The sequence below is a fragment of the Scyliorhinus torazame genome, chromosome 12 (assembly GCF_047496885.1).
Source record: "Scyliorhinus torazame isolate Kashiwa2021f chromosome 12, sScyTor2.1, whole genome shotgun sequence".
Taxonomy (NCBI): domain Eukaryota; kingdom Metazoa; phylum Chordata; class Chondrichthyes; order Carcharhiniformes; family Scyliorhinidae; genus Scyliorhinus; species Scyliorhinus torazame.
In genome coordinates, this window is record NC_092718.1 from 66,837,921 (window position 1) to 66,861,793 (window position 23,873).

At 45.3% G+C, this 23,873-nt stretch overlaps 1 protein-coding gene across 5 annotated transcripts in view; it reads left to right on the forward strand.

Moving 5' to 3' along the window:
* Positions 1-23,873, forward strand: part of ankdd1a (ankyrin repeat and death domain containing 1A) — a 205,058-nt gene that overhangs the window by 28,324 nt on the left and 152,861 nt on the right. For all 5 annotated transcript variants that reach the window (XM_072468816.1, XM_072468820.1, XM_072468817.1 and 2 more), the window contains 4 exons: positions 7,106-7,210; positions 8,605-8,703; positions 13,486-13,584; positions 20,084-20,182. In XM_072468816.1, the coding sequence (XP_072324917.1) occupies positions 7,106-7,210; positions 8,605-8,703; positions 13,486-13,584; positions 20,084-20,182 (402 nt within the window). The remainder of the gene's footprint in view (positions 1-7,105; positions 7,211-8,604; positions 8,704-13,485; positions 13,585-20,083; positions 20,183-23,873) is intronic.

Below are 23,873 nucleotides of genomic sequence, written 5' to 3' on the forward strand. Positions count from 1 at the left end.
TCACAGTAACTTCATTGAAGTCTACTTGTGACAATAAGCGATTATTATTATTATTAGATTGTGCCCTTGATGTCATAATGATCTTGATGTGAGACCTGAACATGTTCCACCTTAAGCTGCATTTGAATGGGCCACCAGGATGCCTATTCCTCTATCCTCATCCACCCAACCCAGGTCACAGACAAAGTCTCCTGATTTTCAGCATGGCTTTAATTTTGTTCAGTTGTCCTTAAAGGCTCGTGTTACTGTGAATCTTATCTTCTCATGTCCTGTGGCTTTCACTCCCAATTGCTTTTTTTAAAAAATATTTTATTGAAAATTTTTGGCCAACCATCACAGTACATTGTGTATCCTTTACACAGTAATATCACAATATAAATAACAATGGCCAGTTTTATAAACAATAAATAAATAATATATAAACAAAAACAAAACTAAATGGCAACTGCCTTGTCCCAGATAAATATTCTCCAAAAATATGTTTTAACCGTCCAATATACAATTATCTATAACAACAACCTATACATATTATACTTATATACTTATATATTAACATCCCTGAGAATCCCTCTGGTTCCTCCCCCCCCCCCCCCCGGGTTGCTGCTGCTGTCTTCTTCTTTTCCATTCCCTCTATCTTTCTGTGAGGTATTCGACGAACGGTTGCCACCGCCTGGTGAACCCTTGAGCTGATCCCCTTAGGACGAACTTAATCCGTTCCAGCTTTATAAACCCTGCTATGTCATTTATCCAGGTCTCCACACCCGGGGGCTTGGCTTCCTTCCACATCAACAGTATCCTGCGCCGGGCTACTAGGGACGCAAAGGCCAAAACATCAGCCTCTTTCGCCTCCTGCACTCCCGGCTCTTCTGCAACCTCAAATATAGCCAACCCCCAGCTTGGTTCGACCTGGACCCCCACCACCTTCGAAAGCACCTTTGTCACCCCCACCCAAAACCCCTGTAGTGCCGGACATGACCAAAACATTTGGGTGTGATTCGCTGGGCTTCTCGAGCTTCTGGCACACCTATCCTCCACTCCAAAAAATTTACTGAGCCGTGCTCCAGTCATATGTGCCCTGTGTAACACCTTAAATTGTATCAGGCTTAGCCTGGCACACGAGGACAATGAGTTTACCCTACTTAGGGCGTCAGCCCACAGCCCCTCCTCAATCTCCTCCCCCAGCTCTTCTTCCCATTTCCCTTTCAGCTCATCTACCATAATCTCCCCCTCGTCCCTCATTTCCCTATATATGTCTGATACCTTACCGTCCCCCACCCATGTCTTTGAGATCACTCTGTCCTGCACCTCCTGCGTCGGGAGCTGCGGGAATTCCCTCACCTGTTGCCTCGCAAAAGCCCTCAGTTGCATATACCGGAATGCATTCCCTTGGGGCAACCCATATTTTTCGGCCAGCGCTCCCAGACTTGCAAACGTCCCATCTACAAACAGATCTCTCAATTGTGTTACTCCTGCTCTTTGCCATGTTCCAAATCCCCCATCCATTCTCCCCGGAGCAAACCTATGATTATTTCTTATCGGGTACCACACCGAGGCTCCCGTCTTTCCCCTATGCCGTCTCCATTGCCCTCAAATTTTCAGGGTAGCCACCACCACCGGGCTTGTGGTGTATTTCTTCGGTGAGAACGGCAACGGCGCCGTCACCATGGCTTGTAGGCAAGTCCCCCTACAGGACGCCTTCTCCAATCTCTTCCACGCCGCTCCCTCCTCTTCTCCCATCCACTTGCATACCATTGAGATGTTGGCAGCCCAGTAGTACTCACTCAGGCTCGGTAGTGCCAGCACCCCCCTATCCCTACTACGCTGCAAAAATTCCTTCCTCACTCTCGGGGTCTTCCCGGCCCACACAAAACTCTTGATACTCTTCTCAATCCTTTTGAAAAAAGCCTTCGTGATCACCACCGGGAGGCACTGAAACACAAAGAGGAATCTCGGGAGGACCACCATTTTAACCGCTTGTACCCTCCCTGCCAGTGACAGGGATACCATGTCCCCTCTCTTGAAGTCCTCCTCCATCTGTTCCACCAACCGCGTTAAGTTTAACCTATGCAATGTACCCCAATTCTTGGCTATCTGGATCCCCAAGTAGCGAAAGTCCCTTGTTACCTTCCTCAGCGGTAAGTCCTCTATTTCTCTGCTCTGCTCCCCTGGATGCACCACAAACAGCTCACTTTTCCCCATGTTCAGCTTATATCCTGAAAATTCTCCAAACTCCCCAAGTATCCGCATTATCTCTAGCATCCCCTCCGCCGGGTCCGCCACATACACCAATAAATCGTCCGCGTAAAGAGATACCCGGTGTTCCTCTCCTCCCCTGAGTACTCCCCTCCACTTCCTGGAACCCCTCAATGCTATTGCCAGGGGCTCAATCGCCAGTGCAAACAATAATGGGGACAGAGGACATCCCTGCCTCGTCCCTCTATGGAGCCGAAAATACGCAGACCCCCGTCCATTCGTGACCACGCTCGCCATCGGGGCCCTATACAGCAGCTGTACCCATCTAATATACTCATCTCCAAAGCCAAATCTCCTCAACACCTCCCACAAATAATCCCACTCCACTCTATCAAATGCTTTCTCGGCATCCATCGCCACCACTATCTCCGCTTCCCCCTCTGGTGGGGGCATCATCATTACCCCTAGCAGCCTCCGTATATTCGTATTCAGCTGTCTCCCCTTCACAAACCCAGTTTGGTCCTCATGGACTACCCCCGGGACACAATCCTCTATCCTCATTGCCATTACCTTGGCCAGAATCTTGGCGTCTACATTTAGGAGGGAAATAGGTCTATAGGACCCGCATTGCAGCGGGTCTTTTTCCTTCTTTAGGAGAAGCGATATCGTTGCCTCCGACATAGTCGGGGGCAGCTGTCCCCTTTCCTTCGCCTCATTAAAGGTTCTCATCAGTATCGGGGCAAGCAAGTCCACATATTTCCTATAAAATTCGACTGGAAATCCATCCGGTCCCGGAGCCTTCCCCGCCTGCATACTCCTAATTCCTTTCACTACTTCCTCTATCTCGATCTGTGCTCCCAGTCCCACCCTCTCCTGCTCCTCCACCTTAGGAAATTCTAGCCGGTCCAGGAAGCACATCATTCTCTCCTTCCCATCCGGGGGCCGAGCTTCGTATAATCTTTTATAGAATGCCTTGAACACTCCATTCACTCTCTCCGCTCCCCGCTCTATCTCTCCTTCCTCATCCCTCACTCCCCCTATTTCCCTCGCTGCTCCCCTTTTCCTCAATTGATGGGCCAGCAACCTGCTCGCCTTCTCCCCATACTCATACTGTACACCCTGTGCCTTCCTCCACTGTGCTTCTGCAGTACCCGTTGTCAGCAAGTCAAATTCTACGTGTAACCTTTGCCTTTCCCTGTACAGTCCCTCCTCCGGTGCCTCCGCATATTGCCTGTCCACCCTCAGAAGTTCTTGCAGCAACCGCTCCCGTTCCCTACTCTCCTGCTTTCCTTTATGTGCCCTTATTGATATCAGCTCTCCTCTAACCACTGCCTTCAGCGCCTCCCAGACCACTCCCACCTGGACCTCCCCGTTATCATTGAGTTCCAAGTATTTTTCAGTGCACCCCCTCACCCTGAGACACACCCCTTCATCTGCCATTAGTCCCATGTCCATTCTCCAGGGTGGACGCCCTTCTGTTTCCTCCCCTATCTCCAAGTCTACCCAATGTGGAGCGTGATCCGAAATGGCTATAGCCGTATACTCCGTCCCCCTCACCTTCGGGATCAACGCCCTTCCCAAGACAAAAAAGTCTATTCGCGAATAAACTTTGTGGACATGGGAGAAAAACGAAAACTCCACGGGTCTACTCCTCCCATCTGCTCCATAAAATCTTTAAGCACCTTGGCTACAGCCGGCCTCCTTCCAGTCCTGGATCTCGACCTGTCCAGCCCTGGCTCCAGCACCGTATTAAAATCTCCCCCCATTACCAACTTTCCCACCTCTAGGTCCGGGATGCGTCCCAGCATGCGCCTCATAAAATTGGCATCATCCCAGTTCGGGGCATATACGTTGACCAAGGTCACCGCCTCCCCCTGTAATTTGCCACTCACCATCACGTATCTGCCCCCGCTATCCGCCACTATGGCCTTTGCCTCAAACATAACCCGCTTCCCCACTAGTATTGCCACCCCCCTGTTTTTCGCATCTAGCCCCGAATGAAACACCTGCCCCACTCATCCTTTGCGTAGTCTAACCTGGTCTATAAGTTTCAAGTGCGTCTCTTGTAACATAACCACGTCTGCCTTAAGTTTCTTAAGGTGTGCGAGTACTCGTGCCCTCTTTATCGGCCCGTTCAGCCCTCTCACATTCCACGTGATCAACCGGGTTGTGGGGCTTTTTACCCCCCCCCCCTTGTCGATTAGCCATCCACTTTTTCCAGCTCCTCACCCGGTTCCCACGCAGCTGTGTCCCCCCCAGGCGGCGCCCCCCCACCCACCCCACCCCATTCCGGCTCCCCCCTCTCCCCAGCAGCCCAGTTGCTTTTTAACATTTCCACTCCACAGTTTGATTGGTTGGCATGTCACAATTCATGGCTCTTCCATCCATGTTGCTGATGTGACATAACACAAGCTCACATGTCCGTCCTTGGCCTGCTGCAATCTGACAGTGAAGCCCAAGGCAAATGGAGGAACAACATCTCCATCTTCCGATCAGGCACATGTCAGCCTTCTGGGCTCAACATTATGTTTAGCAACTTAGATTGTGAATTTTCCCTTCCATTTGACCACTTTATAAATATTTTGTTTTCTTTGTCTGTCCCAAAACGAATACTACATTTCTCTCCCCCCACCCCCCCACCCCCATCTGCCACTTGTTCTTTAGTTTTGCTTTCATTGAGAAATAATCTTTGTCCTCCTATTAACACACTCTGCTACTTTACCTTAATGCCATTATCTGCACATTCTTTGATGCTACTGTTAACACTCCTTGTCTTGTGTCTATGTCACCTTTGTCACTTTCTCCTTAGCTCTGACCTATCCTTGACCCTCTATTCTTGTCTTGTCTTGTCTTGGGTGTACAGGGCACAATTTTAAAATCTACAAATGACAATAAACATGGAAGTAAAGTGAACTATGTGGAGGATGGTGATAAACTTCAAGAGGATATAAGACAGGCTGGTGAAATGGGCAGACGAAATTTAATGCAGAAAACTGAAGTGATTCAGTTTGGTAGAAAAAATGAGGAGCGGCAACATAAAATACAGGAACAGTATTTGGCTAGGTCATGGAGTTATAGAGGTCTACAGCACACAAAAGGCCCTTCGGCCCATCCTGTCTGCACCGGTCAAAAACAACTACCTAACTAATCTAATCCCATTTTCCAGCACTTGGCCCATAGCCTTGTGTGCCTTGGCATCGCAAGTGCACATCTCAATACTTCATAAATGTTATGAGAGCCTCTGCCTTCACTACCCTTTCAGGCAGAGAGTTCCAGACTCTCATCACTCTCTGGGTGAAAAGGCTTTTCCTCACATCCCCTCTGAACCTCCTGCCCCTTACCTTAATCCATGCTCCTTGATCATTGATCCCTCCACCAAGGGAAAAAGCTTCTCCCCGTCTACTCTATTTTATGTATCTCAATCACGTCCTCCCTCAGTCTCCTCTGTTCCAAAGAAAACAACCCCAGTCTATCCAATCTCTCTTCATAACTAAAGCTCTCCAGTCCAGGTAACATCCTGGTGAATCTCCTCTGCACCCTTTCCAGTGCTATCACATCCCTCCTATACCTATAATGTGGATTCCAGAAATGCACACAGTACTCTAGCTGTGGCCTAATTATCATGTAGCTGTATGTGCGCAAATCAGTGAAGGTGGCAGGGCAGATGGAGGAAATAGTTGAAGATTCTGGACCCTGTAATTCAGGACATAAGAGTACAAAAACAAGGAAGTTATGATAAACTTTCAGAAAACATGAGTGTGGTTCAGTTCTGGGCACCAAACTTTGGAAGGGATTTGAAGATATTAGAAAGTGCACTGAAAGATTCATGAGAGTGGTTCCCGGAATAGGAACCTCAAAAATATGGACAGTTGGAGAAGCTTGTTCTCTTGAAGAGGAGATTTGATAAGAGTTTCTGAAAACCATGAATAAGTTCTTGGACAGAGTAGATAGGACAGAATTGTTCTCATTGGCAGAAGAGTTGAGAACCAGAGGACATTGATTTAAGGGCGGCATGGTAGCACAGTGGTTAGCACAGCTGCTTCACAGCTCCAGGGTTCCAGGTTTGAGTCCCGACTTGGGTCACTGTCCGTGTGGAGTGTGCACGTTCTCCCCGTGTCTGCGAGGGTTTCCCCCGGGTGCTCCGATCTCCTCCCACAGTCCAAGGATGTACAGATTAGGTGGATTGGCCATGCTAAATTGCCCTGCATGTCCATAAAGGTTAGATAGGATTACTGGGTTACGGGGATAGGGTGGAGATGTGGGCTTAGATAGTGTGATCTTTCCATGGGCCGGTGCAGACTCGATGGGCCAAATGGCCTCCTTCTGCACTGTAAATTCTATGATCTAAGGTGAAAGAACCAAAGGCAACTTGAGGGAAAACCTTCAGACACAATTAGTGATTAGGATTTGGAACACCTGAGAGTGTGAAAGCAGTAGATACAATTGTAGCTTTCAAAGGGACAGCCTCCCCGAACAGGCGCCGGAATGTGGCGACTAGGGGCTTTTCACAGTAACTTCATTTGAAGCCTACTTGTGACGATAAGCGATTTTCATTCATTTTCATTCAAATTGGATAGTTATCTGAAGAGAATATATTCAGGGCTATGCGGAAAGGGTGGGCAGGTGGGACGAGTTGGGTTAATCTTGTATAGAGCTGGCATGGAAGCAACAGGTCGAATGACCTTCTGGGCTGTAACCATTCTATGATGATTCCATAACTAACTAATTTGGCTTTAATACCCTATTACTTATTGCTAAATTGTGTCCTGCAGAAAAATGATCCACAAGTGATTCAGAGTGTGTGTAATAAATATTGTATTGTTAAGGTGTGTATTCTGAGTGCAGTTTAGTTTGGGTTTGCGTTACAAGAATAATGTTTAATTAGTTTGATTCCCTTATTTTCTTGATTCAGAATGGCCTAAGTTTACTGCTTTGTGCTGCCCAAAGAGGCCATGTAAATATCCTGGAATTTATTCTGGAGGACCTGGAAGATGTGTGGCTGGACAAACCTGACAAGGTAAGTGATGTTTTCCAATTGAAGATCTTGGGGGACAGGGGCTGGTTTAGCACAGGGCTAAATCGCTGGCTTTGAAAGCAGACCAAGTCAGGCCAGCAGCACGGTTCAATTCCCATACCGGCCTCCCCGAACAGGCGCCGGAATGTGGCAACTAGGGGCTTTTCACAGTAACTTCATTTGAAGCCTACTTGTGACAATAAGCGATTTTCATTTATTTCATTTGGAATTCAGTATCTATGACAAAAGAAAGAAGAACCTGAATTCCCCAATACTCGTCCATCATTTCCTGAATTCCAGATGTCTGAATCCAATTGCTGATGCTCTTCCATGAATTCCTGATACCTCTGTAACCTCCTTCAGCCCCACAACTGTGTGTTCTTCCAATTCTGGCCTCTTGTGCATACCTTCACCTGTTTAGGCCCTTAGCTCTGAAATTCTTTCCCCACAGCTCTTTGAACCTCCCACTCCTTTCAGATCAAAGGAAATTGAGGACACGAGAGGCCAGGTTTGGAGGAGTGCAAAGCGCTGGGAACGTTGTGGGGCTGGGGGAGTTCAAAGAGATATGGAAGAATGAAGTCATGGAGGGATCTCAACACGGATGAGAATTTAAAAATTGATACATTGACCAGGGGCCAATATAGCTCAGTGAGCAGAGGGTGTACAGCAGCAACCTAGGGTTGCGAGTGGGCCGCATGAGTGGCCGGCCCTCCATTATCTCAGTGGGCTGCAAGTTTGAAGTTGGGTTTGTTCACCAACCGTGACCCCCACAAATAAGATTAAATACGTACTGAATATTTCATAATGAGTTAGAGAAAAACGTAATTGTTTCTATATTAATAGAACTGTCATCAACTTCAAATGGCATAAACAAATAGATATTTACACTTTGACTAGATGCAGATGGAGAACAAGGCTCTCACAGTCAGTATTGTGTGCAATTGGCGCTTAGTTCACTTTGCATGCCCTGCTTTAGATGTTTATCACTTTAGTCATATCGATAGGAAGAAATAGTATGCGGATGGAAACCAGTGAAATGTGGCAACCCTGTGGATGGGCAAAGGTCAACAAAATGTCCCATGGGCCGCACTCAGAATCAAGATGGACTGCAGTAGCCCCTGGACAGCAGGTTGCCCACTACTGGTATACAACCAATGGTGTTAGGATACAGAGAGCAGAGATTTGGATGAACACTTGTTCCTGGTTGAAGGTGGAGGAGCTGGCTAGGAGAGCTATGGAATAGCTGAGCCTGAGGGAGCAGAAGGATGGAGGTAGCATCCTTTTGTTACGTATAATCCCCTACAACAGGCGAACAGCCATATTTGTTTCATCTTGTATTCAGTGGTGCTATTTCACTCTTTTTCTGCTATTTTATGATGAAAACTATCTCTTCACAGATGCAGCGAACAGCATTACATCTCGCAGCAAGTTGTGGCAACCTAGAGGTAGTGGAATTCTTAATTGGCTCAGGCTGCGTCCATAGCTTGAAGGACAAGGTCAGTATGGCAAAGGTCAAGCTCATTAAATTCACAGTCAATGTAGAACATCTTTAGCATGGGAAAAGGTCCCTAGACATTTTACAGCATAATTGGACGAAAATAGACCGAGTGGAAGGTGGAGATATCAGGAAGGTTAAACAAAATGTTGTTCAAAGAGATGGATTTTAACAAGGGTCTTCAAGATGGGGAAAGAGGTGCAGAGACAGCAGGGTTTGAGGAGGACATTCGAATGGCCAAATGCTGGTGGATTCTGGGGATAGAATGGGTCAAAGCCATGAACAGATTCACATGCAGGAATAAGAATATTAGATAGTGCTGTCAACATTGCCCAGAGGGGGACTTGCGATGCGGCATTTAACGGAGCGATCGCACATGTGGGTGCTCCTGCCGGAGGTCGCATTTTGAACTCTTTTCGGCCAGGTGGCAATGGAATTCAGACCTAAAGTTTTTTACTTCGATGGTTGAAGTGTCCCGCGGTAAGGGGATGCGCAATCGGTACCGAACTAGGCAACGAAAGAAGAAGGGAATAGCTTTGAAAGTGGTGGTTTCAAGTACCCTGGTGGAGAGAAAAAAGGCGGAGGCGATACAGTGCCAGAGGCCGCCCTCTTAACCGTGGAAACTTTGACTGTGGAACTTCAGAAACTGCATTGAGCGGACTCTGGAGACCATGAGAAAGTGATCGAGGCGGCAATTTTCTCCATTCAAGGGGTCCTGGTTGAGATGGACGAGGTGGTGAAGCAGCAGGATGCAGAACTGCAGGAGCTGGGGGTTGCTCTGTCAAGGCAGAGTGACCAGATTGCTTCCATGGAGGTGGCTGACAATAAGAGCATGAGGGCTAAGGTAGACAACCTTGAAAATTGGTCGAGAAGGCAAATTCGGAGGGTGGTCGGGTTGCCGGAGGAGCTGGAGGGCCCAAACCCGACAACATTTATGGCGCAGTTGCTCTGGAAGATTGTGGGGGAGCTGGATCGAGCCCACAGGTCTTTGAGGCAGAAGCCTCGTGTTGGTGAGCCACCTTGTGCGATTATTGTGCGGTTCCACAGCTATCAAAAAAAGAGAATTTTACGATGGGCGAAGGAGCACCGAGACAGCAGAGGGGAAGGCCACGAGGTGAGAATATACTAGGATGTTGGAGTGGAGCTGGCCAGGAGGCCTGCAGCTTTTAGCAAAGCCAAGGCAGAATTAAAGTAGATAAGTCCCCAGGGTTTGATGGGATCTATCCCAGAATATTGACGGAGGCAAGGGAGGCAATTGCTGGGGCCTTGACAGTAATTTTTGTAACCTCATTGGCTGCAGGTGAAGTTCCAGAGGACTGGAAAGTAGCCAATGTTGTCCCATTGTTGTGCAGCAGGGATAATCCAGGAAATTATAGGCCGATGAGCCTAACGTCAGTGGTAGGGAAATTATTGGAAAAGACTCTTAGAGACAGGATTTACTCACATTTGGAAACAAATGGACTTATTAGTGATGGACAGCATAGTTTTGTGAAGGGGAGGTCGTGCCTCACTAATTTGATCGAGTTTTTCGAGGAAGTGACAAAGATGATAGATGAGGGAAAGGCAGTAGATGTTGTATACCTGGACTTCAGTAAAGCCTTTGACAACGTACCTCACGGTAGACAGGTACAAAAGGTGAAGTCACATGGGATCAGAGGAGAGCTGGAACGTTGGATACAGTACTGGCTTGGGTACAGTAGACAGATGGTAGCAGTAGAAGGGTGCTTTTCTGAATGGAAGACTGACTAGCAGTGTTCCACAGGGATCAGTTCTGGGACCTGTGTTCGTATTGTATAAAAATATATAAATGATTTGGAAGAAAATGTAGCTGGTCTGATTAGTAAGTTCGCAGACGACACAAAAATTGGCGGAGTTGCGGGTAGTGAAGAGGATTGTCGGGATACAGCAGGATATAAAATGGTTGAAGTCTTGGGTGGAGAAATGGCAGATGGAGATGAATCTGGACAAGTGTGAGGTAAACCGCTTTGGAAGGTCCAATGGATGTAGGAATTACACAGTAAATGGCAGAACTCTTGCGAGTATTGACAGACAGAGAGATCTGGCGGTGCATGTCCACCGATCACTGAAAGTGGCAATGCATGTGGATAAGGTGGTCAAGAAGGCATACGGCATGCTGGCCTTCATCAGTCGAGGTATTGAATACAAAAATCGGCAAGTCATATTGCAGCTGTACATGACCTTAATTAGGCCTCATTTGGAATATACAATTTGGGTTGCCACACTACCAGAAGGATTTGGATGCTTTGGAGAGGGTACAGAAGCGGTTTACCAGGATGTTGCCTGGTATGGAGGGCATTATCTTTGAGGAGAGGTTAGATAAACTCAGTTTGTTCTCACTGGAACGACTGAGGTTGAGAGGCGACGTGATAGAGGTTTACAAAATTATGAGTGGCATGGACAGAGTCGGACACTTTTTTTCCAGTGTGGAAAAGACAATTATTAGGGAACATAGGTTGAAGGTGCAAGGGGTGTCATGTGAGAGTACCTTTAAGAAATAGGTGTTTATAAATGGGTATGTATATAAATATCTGTAGTGAGAGTACCTTTAAGAAATGGGTGTTTATTACTGCAGTGATGTCAGAGTGGGTGGAGCTGGGCTGTCTGTCAGATTTTTACTTTAGTTTTAGGCTGTTTGCTGCAGGGTGTGTTTTAGTTTTGTTTTTCAGAGCTGGATAGCTACAGTCACAGCCAGAAGGTGTATGAGTCTCTCTGTAATCTAAAGACTGTAAATCGATTCTTTGGTGATTCAAAACTAATAACTGCTCTCAGTAGTGAGTTTAACCTGATGTGCTTCCATTTTTAGTCTTATGGATTTTAAAAGGACAGCTTAAGGATTACTTAGTGTTGTATTCTTTGGGGGTTATATTTGAATTGATGGTTGCTAAGATGTTCACTGTATGTTTTAAAAAGGTGAACTTGATTTCATAGAATAAACATTGTTTTGCTTTAAAGAATACTTTTCCATTTCTGCTGTACCACACCTGTAGAGTGGGCCGTGTGCTTCCCATACCACAATCTATTAAAAGTTGTGGATCAGGTGAACTCCATGATACACTTTTGGGTTCTCTAAACCCTGGCCCATAACAGGGGGAAGGTTTAGCGATTGTGAAGCAAGTTTTTTTTACATAGACGATGGTGAGTGCCTGGAACACGACGTTTAAGAGGCATTTTGATAAATAGGATGGGAATAGAGGGATACGGACCCCAGAAGTGCAGACTGTTTTAGTTTAGACAGGCATCATGAGTGGCGCAGGCCTGGAAGAACCTGTTCTTGTGTTGTATTGTTATTTGTTCTTTGTTCTTCAAACTGTTATAGGGAGTACACAATAAATAGGAATATACTAAGAGGGGTAGATGAAGTGAGAGACCTTGGTGTACAAGTACACAGGTTCTCTCCCCCCCTCCCATCCCAGGCAGCACGGCGGCGCAGTGGTTAGCACTGGGACTACGCCGCTGAGGACCCGGGTTCAAATCCTGGCCCAGGGTCACTGTCCATGTGGAGTTTGCACATTCTCCCCGTGTCTGCATGGATTTCACCCCCACAACCCAAAGATGTGCAGGTTAGGTGGATTGGCCACGCTAGATTGCCCCTTAATCGGAAAAAATATATATATTAAGAAAAAAGATTTGGAAAAAGTACACAGGTCCCTAAAGGCAGCAGTTCAAGTAGACAAGATTATAAAGAAAATATGTAGAATGCTCTCCTTCATTGGCAGAGGTATGGAATATAAAAGTAAGGATATAATGTTGGATTTGTGGAAAATTGGTGAGGCCACAAGTGGAGTATTGTGTGAAATGCTGGTCACCAAATTAGAAGGAAGGATGTAATTGCTCTGGAGAGAGTGCAGAAGAGGTTTACAAGAATGTTGCCAGGACTAGAAAAGTGTAACAATGAGGAGAGATTGGTTATTTTTCTTGGAACAAAGAAGGTTGAGGAGTGAGGTGCACAAATTATGAGGGGAAGAAAAAGATAGACGGAATAAAATTATTTCCCTTGGTGGCGAATTCTAGAACTACGAGACATAGATTCAAGATAAGTGGCAGAAGATGTAGAGGGGACATGAGGAAGCCCTTGTTTATGCAGAGGGTAGTGGGAGTCTGGAATTCACTTTCTCAGGGGCAATTACTGATGGACAATAAATGCAGTGACGGCCACACCCCATGAATGAACAAAAGAATTGCAACACTTCAAAAAGCACTTTGGGATGTCTCGCGGGGTATGAAGTGCATAATATAAATGCAAATGTTTTATTGTTACTAGGTTTTCATTTTTTTCCCCCCATACCTTCAGTTAAAAATCCATGTGCTGAACTGGGAGCTGCTGATTGTAGGTCGTGTTTAGGTGATCGTTGGTAGTCATGGCACCAATTCCACAATCTAAGCTAACTTATTAAACCTCTGGTAAATTTACAGTTTCTCGTGCTATTTTTGAGTGTATTCTCTTCCGCTTCACTGACTGTTCTGCTTAAATTTCATTGGTCTGCACATTTGGAAGGCCTACTTAGAGATGCTACCTCATTGGTTGCTAAAAGTTTAAAACTGCCAATGGAGGAGCAGGTAGAATAGGAGAGAGTGGTGCCATTAACTCTCGCAGGGTAAACGGTACGTGTGGCTCTTTCAGGACAATAGAGTCTTCTACATTCCAGAATACCTAATGGTTAAACAATATTGAAAAAATGTCCTGAACTGGGGCCATCATTAGCAGCAGTAGTGCAACAACATGATTGCTGCAGTCAAACTTAGTTTATTGTGAATTCCATAGGAACAGAACACAGCCCTACATTTGAGTGCGAGACGAGGACACGTGGAAGTCCTGCAGAGAATAATAGAAGCTGTAGTGGATCTGGATGAAACAAATCAGGTGAGATTTTGAAATTTAAGTGAAATATCACCTGCCAATATTTTATTGAACGAATATTGGGGTAAATTTCCAGCTGCATGTCACATGTAATAATCTGGTCAGTCACTACACTGGGCTTATATAAAACTCATGTTTCATATACTCTGGCTGGACGCAAGAGGAAATGGACGTGCGCAGCTTTGATGGAAAACTCAGTGAAATTATAAGGACGTTGCACAGCAGCATGAAGGATAATGGATGAGACTTTGAAATCCAGTCTACAAAAGCTGCTGGTAACCCATACCTGGAGCACTTGGTACAATCCTGGCAATAGGTACTCTGCACCTGGAGCATTAGCGCAAATCAAATTTGTAACAATATACCATAGGGGAAGAATTCCTGGAGTGTGTACGGGATGGGTTTCTGGGCCAATACATTGAAGAAAAAACTAGAGAACAGGCCATCCTAGACTGGGTATTGTGTAATGAGAATGGAATAATTGGTAACTAGTTGTGCAAGACCCCTTGTGGATGAGCGACCATAATATGATAGAATTCTTCATCAAGATGGAGAGTGATGTAGTTGATTCTGAGACTAGGGTCTTGAATCTAAATAAAGGAAACTACAATGGTGTGAGGCAAGATTTGGCTATAATGGATTTAGATATGTTACTTAAGAGGGATGATGATGGATAGGTAATGGCAAACATTCAAAGAGCGCATGGGTGAACTGCAACAAATGTTCAGTCTGGCCCAAAAATAAAATGGAAAAGTTGGCCAAACATCACTTACAAGGGAAATTAGGATAGTATTAGATTCGAGGAAGGGGCATACAAATTGTCCAGAAATAACATCGGAACTGAGCATTGGGAGCAGTTTAGAATTCCGCAAAGGAGGACAAAGGGATTTACTAAGAAGGGAAAACTAGAGTAAGCTGGCGGGGAACATAAAAACTGAGTGTAAAAACTTCTATAGGTTTGTGAAGAGAAAAAGAATGGTGAAGACCAATGTAGGTCTCTTATAGTTAGAAACAGGGGCATGTATAATGGGGAACAAAGAAATGGCTGACCAACTAAATACGTATTTTGGTTCTGTCTTCACAAAGGAGTTCACAAATAACGTACCAGAAATAGGGGCAGCACGGTAGCCTTGTGGATAGCACAATTGCTTCACAGCTCCAGGGTCCCAGGTTCGATTCTGGCTTGGGTCACTGTCTGTGCGGAGTCTGCACATCCTCCCCGTGTGTGCGTGGGTTTCCTCCGGGTGCTCCGGTTTCCTCCCACAGTCCAAAGATGTGCAGGTTAGGTGGATTGGCCATGATAAATTGCCCTTAGTGTCCAAAATTGCCCTTAGTGTTGGGTGGGGTTACTGGGTTATGGGGATAGGGTGGCGGTGTTGACCTTGGGTAGGGTGCTCTTTCCAAGAGCCGGTGCAGACTCGATGGGCTGAATGGCCTCCTTCTGCTCTGTAAATTCTATGATAATCTATGAAATGTTGGGGAACACAGGGTTTAGTGAGAGGGAGGAACTGAAGGAAATCAGTATTAGTAGGGAAATGGTGTTGGAGAAATTAATGGGATTGAAGGCCGATGAATCCCCAGGGTTCCCCAGAATCTACATCTAGAGTAGTTAAGGAAGTGGCCCTAGAAATAATAGATGCAGTGGTGGTTATATTCCAAGATTCTATAGACCCAGGAACAATTCCTACAGATTGGACGATAGCTAATGTAACCCCACAATTTAAAAAGTGAGGGGCAAGGTTAAGATGGCAGGGCCTTCGTGAATAACCTCTGCCGGTATGGGAATTGAACCTGAGCTGCTGGCATTGTTCTGCATCACAAACCAGCTGTCTAGCCCACTGAGCTAAACCACTTGGGGAGATTCACTGGAGTGGTAACCAGGGGAGATTCACTGGAGGGGTAACCAGGGGATATTTACTCCACTGGTAACTGGGGGACATTTACTCGACTGGTAACCAGTGAAGAAAGATATAGATAGGTTGAGTGAGTCGGCAAAGATCTGGCAGATGGAGTATAAATGGGAAAATGTGAAGTTGTTAACTTCGGCAGGACAAATAAAAGAGCAGAGTGTTACTTAAACGGAGAACAGCCTCAGAATAGTGAGGTGCAGAGGGATCTAGGTGTGCTAGAGCATGAGTCACAAAGAGTTAGTATGCAGGTACAGCCAGTAATTAAGATGGTTAATGGAATGCTGTCCTTTATTACGAGAGGAATGGAACATAAATGTAAAGAAGTTATGGTTCAGTTATAGAGGGCATTGGTGAGGCCACATCTGGAATACTGTGTAGTTTTGATCTCCTTATTTAAGGAAGGATGTAAACGTGTTGGAGGCGATTCAGAGGAGGTTTACTAGATTGATACATGGAATAAGCGGGTTGCCTTATGAGAATCGGTTAGGCAGGCTGGACCTGTTTCCACTGGAGTTTAGAAGAGTGAGGGGTGACTTGATTGAAGTAAATAAGATCCTGAACGGTTTTGACAAGGTGAATGTGGAAAGGATGTTTCCTCTTGTGGGTGAGTCCAGAACCAGGGGTCACTGTTTTAAAATTAGGGGTCACCCTTATAGGACAGAGATGAGGAGAATATCACTGGATATTTTCATGGTGGAGGTTGATAGATTCTTGTTCTGCACGGTAATCAAAGGTTATCGAGGGTAGACGGGAATGTGGAATTTGAAATACTAACATATCAGTCATGATCTTATTGAATGTTAGAGTAGGCTTGAGGGGCTGAATGACCTACTGCTATTTTGTAAGTTTGTATGCGTGTGTCAGTGTTATTTGGACAAGTTGAATGAGTGGGCAAATGTATGGCAGATGCAGTGTAATGTGGTAGACAGATTATTATCTGAATGGCTACAGATTGAGAGGGGAATTTGCGACGAGACCTGGGTGTCCTTGTACACCAGTCACTGAAAATAATGTCAGTGCAGCAGGCGCTAAGAAGGCATTCATAGCGAGATGATTAGAGTGCAGAAGCAGGGATGTCTTACTGCAGTTATACAGGGTCTTAGTGAGACCACACCTGGAATACTGTCTGCAGTTTTGGTCTCCTTAACTGAGGATGGATATTCTTGCTATAGAGGGAGTGCAGAGAAGGTTTACCTGATCGATTCCTAGGATAGTGGGATTGACTTATGAGGAGATATTGAATCGGCTAGGATTATTTTTGCTGGAGTTTAGAAGAATAAGGGGGGATAAAAACCTGTAAAATTGTAACAGGATTAGACAGGAAAGATGCAGGTAGGATGTTCCCGATGGTGGGGTATTCCAGGACCAAGAATCACAGTCTAAGAAAACGGGGGAGACCGTTTAGGACTGAAATGATGAGAAATGGCTTTACCCAGAGCGTGGCGATGGTGGAATTCGCTACCACAGAAAGCAGTTGAGGCCAAACATTCTATGTTTTCAAGAAGGAGGTAGATATTGGGGGGGGGGGGGGGGTGATCAAAAGATGGGGGAAAGCGCAAAGAGGTTACTGAGTTGGATAATCAGCCATGATCATAATGAATGGCGGAGCAGGTTCAAAGGTCAAAATTGTCACAGAGAATAGTGATAATGAGGATGCACTCATGATGCAGAACCAGCAGACTGTTACCAGGGCTCCAAGAGTTAGGTTGTGAGGAAAGATCATGTAAATTAGGCTTATTTTCGAAGAATAGGCGGTTAAGGAGTGATTTGATGGAGGCATTTCGGCGAGTGAAAGGAATCAATATGGCAGAAAGGGGGAATCCTTTTCCACTGGGATGTCTAGGTCGAGATAATATAACCTTAAGATCAAAAAGCAGGAGGTGTTTACTCAATTGACTGAGATTGCTGGATATTTATTGGCCAACGGCATTTAAAAAAAATTATTTCATGGGATGTGAGCGTCGCTGGTTGGTCCAGTATTTGTTACCCATCCCTAATTGCCCTTGAACTGAGTGGCTCACTGGGCCATTTCAAGGGGCAGTTAAGAGTCTACCACATTGCTGTGGGTCTGGAGTCACGTGGGCCAGACTGGGTGAGCATGGCAGATTTCCTTTCTTAAAGGAACATTCGTGAACCAGATGGACCTTTATGACAATTCATGATAGTTTTGTGCCCACCGTTACATTCCAGATTTATCAATTTAATTAAAATTCCACCAACTGCCATGTCTCCATTGCGTTGAGTCTGAGCCTCTGCATTACTAATCCAGTGACATTACACAATGGCGCCATCACCTCTTTTATAAACTTATGGAAACATGCCAGGTAAATGGAGTTAGGATACAGATCAGTCATGTTTTTATTGAATAGGGAGTAGACTTGAGGAACTGCATGTCCTCTTGTTCCTATGCAACAAAATTGAGAGGAAGTATGTGACATGTGTGTCAAAGTCAATATTTTCCCGCTTCTGTGGTAGAAAAATTCAACACACTCGTTAAGACAGAATAACAAGCTTTATTGTCGAAAACAACTGCTTGCAGTAATGGCTGAAACTTGAAGTCAGAGCAGTCAACAAAACTGCTCAGTCTTTCACAAGTTCCGTGCTTTTCGCGGAGAATTAGATCAATATTTATACATTATCTTTATCAAGATTATGTGACAACAGAATGGTCAGGAGTTTGATTGGAAATACAAACGGAAGCATAGGCCAGACCATGTTTGGTCATATCACTCATACAGTTATTTAGTTTTCGGAGGGAACATTGAAAGGTCAGAATAGACTTGTTTCTTCCTGAACTTATCTTTGTTTTAAATTCCTACGGCCCTGGGTTATGACGAGTTAGTTTTATCAGGAGTTGCCGAGGTCCGGTGTTTTGGAATGGCTCGACCTTCGCCGATCTTTTCAGACTTCAAGTTATGCAGAGTCGGCCTACGGTCAAACTAGTCTGAAAATGGTTAGGGCAGCATTCTTTACCTGGGCCTGGGGAGCTGAAATGAGTAGTTTCAGTCTTTCTTGTATAGTATCAAACCTTTTGACCAGTCTTCCCATTGACCAGTTTTCCCATCATGCCATTACTTAATTCGTACCATATCACATGTGGTGTCCCCAGAGATCTGTACTGGGGTCTCAGCTCTTCACTGTATCTAAAGGTGACCAAGGTAAAGGAATAAGAGAGCTCCTATCTAAGTTTTCTGATGGCACTAAGATAGATGCCACAGTGCATTAATGTGGATGGGAGCAGAAAACTGCAAAGGGATATTGATACTTTAAGTAAAATGTTACAGACGCCTGGTCAGCTCTCAACAGTGGTTAAGAGACTGGACCAGGACCATAACATTTTTTCAGTTTTAGGGTCGTGCGGAAAGATCGATTTGTTCCAGGAGTGATAACATAAGAACTAGGGCGTGGTTATTTTATAACCAAACTTTATTAAAAGAAAATAAAACAATATTTAAACTTTTGAACTTCAACCCTAACAATAACAGATTACATGCAGTTTCTTAATCTTAACACACTAGTTACCATTAAACAACGCTGTAACAGAACATGCAACTCTCATGCCACTTTCACAGGTAGACAAAGGCAACACTTGCATTTACAAAGCAATTTTTCTTCTGGTATGTACGTTCGTTCTGAACCCTTTTTCCAAAGCATGACTCAGTGGCAACTCTCACGACCTTCTTGGTCGATTTCCAAAGCCTGCTCCTCTAACTGTTCAGAACAATATTCTCTCACTCTCACTCTCACTCGCTCCACCCAGCCCCTTAAACAAAGGTTTTCTGCTGGGTTTCCAGGCTTTACCATCAGCGTTATCTTGGCTGTTTGATTGCCCACTCCCATTTGTACAAAAGAACAGAACTATGCTATTGATATGCAACTAACCTCTCATTGACGGGCAAAGAGACCATCAGACTCTGTAATGGGCTAATAGCCAGTCAGACAGGAGTGTCCCAAAGAACAATGGATCTGGGCCAGCTTATGTATTCCTACTAACGAGTTTAAATCTGACTGGGACAATGTAACCCGGCCAGGTGTGGGCGTATGCCTCTGACTCTGTGCTAGCAGGTTTTTCTTTCTCTCAGTCTGTTTAACCCCTAAATTGCCTGCTACATTAGGATCTCATTTCTAGATCTAAGTTTCTAATATCTCCCTCACGTAACAAAAAGAACATGGCTGTGTCATCTAGAATTTACACTGGCATTGATTGATTGAGCTAAGTAGCCTGCTCTTGCCATATATCCTAATAAGGTAGAGTTTAACGTGGGGAAGTGAGAGTCCATCCACCTTGGACTGAAGAAAGGCACATCAGAGTACGTACTGAACGGTGAGATGCTAGGATGGTGGAACAGACACCAGAGGCTGAACCTGGATAACTGTTTGTCTTCTTTCTCTCTTTCTCTCTCACTCTCACTCCGAGGGTGATGTGAGATATTAAGCTGCAGCAGAATTGCACAGGTGTGTCTCGAGTGATGTTCTAAAAATTGTTACTACCATCAAAATAAAAAGTACCAAGTCATTTCTTTTTAACCCAGTGTAATTGATTGATTTGTTCTTGTCACTACTGAAACTGCCATTGTTCTGCGTGTTTACAGGAAGGTGAGACAGCATTGCATTTGGCAGCCGAAGGGGGACATTTCGACTGTGTGAAAGCTCTGTTGAGTGGTGCCTGTGATGTAAACGCCCAAACAAATGTGAGTGAGATTTCCTGATTTAAAGTTCACTCTGAGAGTCGGTGAGGCCAGCGGGCAATAAAAGCATGGAGAGAGAGAGAGAGAATTCACTCCGAAAATCAGTGAGAAGGCAGGGAATAAAAGTGCAGAGAGCGGGAATTCACTCGGAAAAAAGAGCTGAGAAAGTGCCGAAAGGTAGCTGGTTCCATGCTGAAAGGGCTAGAGCTCAGATTTTGAGCTTGACATAACTGGGGAAATTGAAGCATGGTGAAATCTAGCGGCAACGCCAGCCCAGTGAAACGGGCTGGCGAGTAACGAGCTGAGAATGCTGAAATTAATTAGATGCTGCAGTGAGACTCGGGATCCAGGGGATCACAGGACTGAATCCTCCGCTATCGGGCGTTTTGCCGGTAGTCCGGGAGTTTCCCGACGGCGTGGGGCTGCCCCACAATGGGAAACCCCGTTGACCAGCCGGCGGAACGGAGTATCCCACTGGAGTGCCGCACCAGAAACCTGGCGTGGCAAGACGGAGAAACCTGCCCGTTGCCGCCGAACGCGAGATTGAAACCTTGTGAGGGAGCAGTCATTAAGGCTGTCTGAATTTGACCGATTCTTGGAGGGAATTCGGAGCTGAATCTTTGAAAGTACAAAATTGGAATCTCTTGTGAAGAAGACAGAATTTAAAGGGAGCATATAACTCACAGTGAATACTGGCGACTGGCTGGGTTGCTGAGAAATCAGTAGGATCTTTCCCATCTACCATTTGTTGTGCAGTGAGCTGTACTTCAGCACAGATGTCCTGTTAAATCATCTTTAAGTAACTCACTTTGATTCTGAATGTTAGAATATAAGATATATCTTGTTAATTGTTTTATTTTTCTCAACTTGTATGCCAAATTTAGATTATTTTACGTTTGTTCAAAACCTGTGGAATTTTGTGGCTTTATTCTAAAAGCAGGTGTCTTGAGCCTCAAGCTTTATCTACTTTAAACAAAGGATTACTGGTCCCTAACCGAATCTCCCCCATGTCCTGGGGTCTGGCCAAGGGTCCTAACCGAAATACTTAACATGATAAACTTCTAGCAAATAGCTTATTACATTTTGTTCCACACTTACACCTATTATGTTATTAAGGTCTTGACCAAAATTAACAGCCAGTTAGTGTAACAAGGAAAGCAGCATTTAAACACCATAGAATTGTCAACTGCGTATTAATAATTACAGGGTTCCCCCCTTAATCGTTTCATGGTCAACCAAGGATAATGAAGATATATTAATGATTTCCTGAGAAATATCTGAACCAGCTTATATTTCTATTTTGCACCATGGGATTCTGATGTAATTGCAAACCAATATTCTACTGGTCTTCCCCTCTTCATGTATGGTTACATATTAGTCCCGCTATATGATGCAATTGCCTTTTTTGTAGGTTTCTCAACTTTAATAATAATAATTTTTATTATTGTCACAAGTCGGCTTAAATTAACACTGCAACAAAGTTACTGTGAAAATCCCTTAGTCACCACTCTCCGGCGCCTGAGGGAGAATTCAGAATGTCCAATTCACCTATCAAGCAGTCCTTCCGGGACTTGTGGGAGGAAACCGGAGCACCTGGAGGAAACGCACACAGTCACGGGGAGAACGTGCAGACTCCTCACAGGCTGTGCCATGAGGGTTTTCTGATTCTTCTCTATTAATGGAAATGTGTCTTTAATGGGTCCTTCAGTTTGAAATGGAAACCGTTTGTGTCTATCTTCATTTGCACATCCTTCAATTTGGTCTATGTATTCGTTGTTCCATAAGACCATAAGACATAGGAGCGGAAGTAAGGCAATTCGGCCCATCAAGTCCACTCCGCCATTCAATCATGGCTGATTTCAACTCCATTTACCCGCTCTCTCTCCATAGCCCTTAATTCCTCGAGAAATCAAGAATTTATCAACTTCTGTCTTAAAGACACTCAACGTCCCGGCCTCCACCGCCCTCTGTGGCAATGAATTCCACAGACCCACCACTCTCTGGCTGAAGAAATTTCTCCTCATCTCTGTTCTAAAGTGACTCCCTTTTATTCTAAGGCTGTGCCCCCGGGTCCTAGTCTCCCCTGCTAATGGAAACAACTTCCCTACATCCACCCTATCTAAGCCATTCATTATCTTGTAAGTTTCTATTAGATCTCCCCTCAACCTCCTAAACTCCAATGAATATAATCCCAGGATCCTCAGACATTCATCGTATGTTAGGCCTACCATTCCTGGGATCATCCGTGTGAATCTCCGCTGGACCCGCTCCAGTGCCAGTATGTCCTTCCTGAGGTGTGGGGCCCAAAATTGCTCACAGTATTCTAAATGGGGCCTAACTAATGCTTTATAAAGCTTCAGAAGTACATCCCTGCTTTTATATTCCAAGCCTCTTGAGATGAATGACAACATTGCATTTGCTTTCTTAATTACGGACTCAACCTGCAAGTTTACCTTTAGAGAATCCTGGACTAGGACTCCCAAGTCCCTTTGCACTTCAGCATTATGAATTTTGTCACCGTTTAGAAAATAGTCCATGCCTCTATTCTTTTTTCCAAAGTGCAAGACCTCGCACTTGCCCACGTTGAATTTCATCAGCCATTTCTTGGACCTCTCTCCTAAACTGTCTAAATCTTTCTGCAGACTCCCCACCTCCTCCATACTACCTGCCCCTCCACCTATCTTTGTATCATCGGCAAACTTAGCCAGAATGGCCCCAGTCCCGTCATCTAGATCGTTAATATATAAAGAAAACAGCTGTGGCCCCAACACTGAACCCTGCGGGACACCACTCGTCACCGGTTGCCATTCCGAAAAAGAACCTTTTATCCCAACTCTCTGCCTTCTGCCTGACAGCCAATCGTCAATCCATGTTCCCAATGAGGTCTCCTCTACATTGGGGAGACTAAATGCAGATTGGGTGACTGCTTTGCGGAAAACCTTCGCTCAGTCTTCAACCAAGACCCCAACCATGCCATTTTAACTCAGCATCTTGTTTTCATGCCCACATGTCTGTCCTTGGCTTGCTGCAATGTTCATGAGAAACCCAATGCAAACTGGAGGAGCAGCATCTCATCTTCCGATTAGGACTCAGGACTCAGCATTGAGTTCAACAACTTTAGACTGTGACCTTTCTCCTCCACCTTAAACCCCATTTTTAATCCATTCAATGTTTTGTCCCAACCCAATGCCCCCCCCCCCCCCCCCCCCCCAACAGTGTCCAGCGGTTGGGTGGGTGGGAGAGGGTGATTGTTGTGTGGCATGGGAAGAATGGAAAGAGGACCTTTTGTTTTCTGGATGTTTAGTGTAAGATTCATGCTCTCGTACGTCTCAAGTTGTTGATGGTGGCTTGGAGCTCAGCCTCTTGAATGTGCACAGAAGCAAGCATCGTCTGCATGCTGCAATTCAATGACAGAGGATGGGTCGGCCCGCAGGCAGTGGAAGTTGAACAGATTCCTGTTTGTTCTCTAGTTTAGCTCCACTCCAGTGGGGATGTTGCTGAGGGTGAGATGGAGCATTACAGCAAGGAAGATTGCGAAGAGCATTGGTACTATGACGAGCTTTGCTTGTTCACAGTCTGAACGTGAATTAGGTCTGTGGTGGATCCAATGCAGATCATGGCTTGCATGTCATAGTGGAGCAGATGGGGGATGGTGAGAAGCTTTTAGGGGCAGCAAGTAGGGAGGGTGACACTC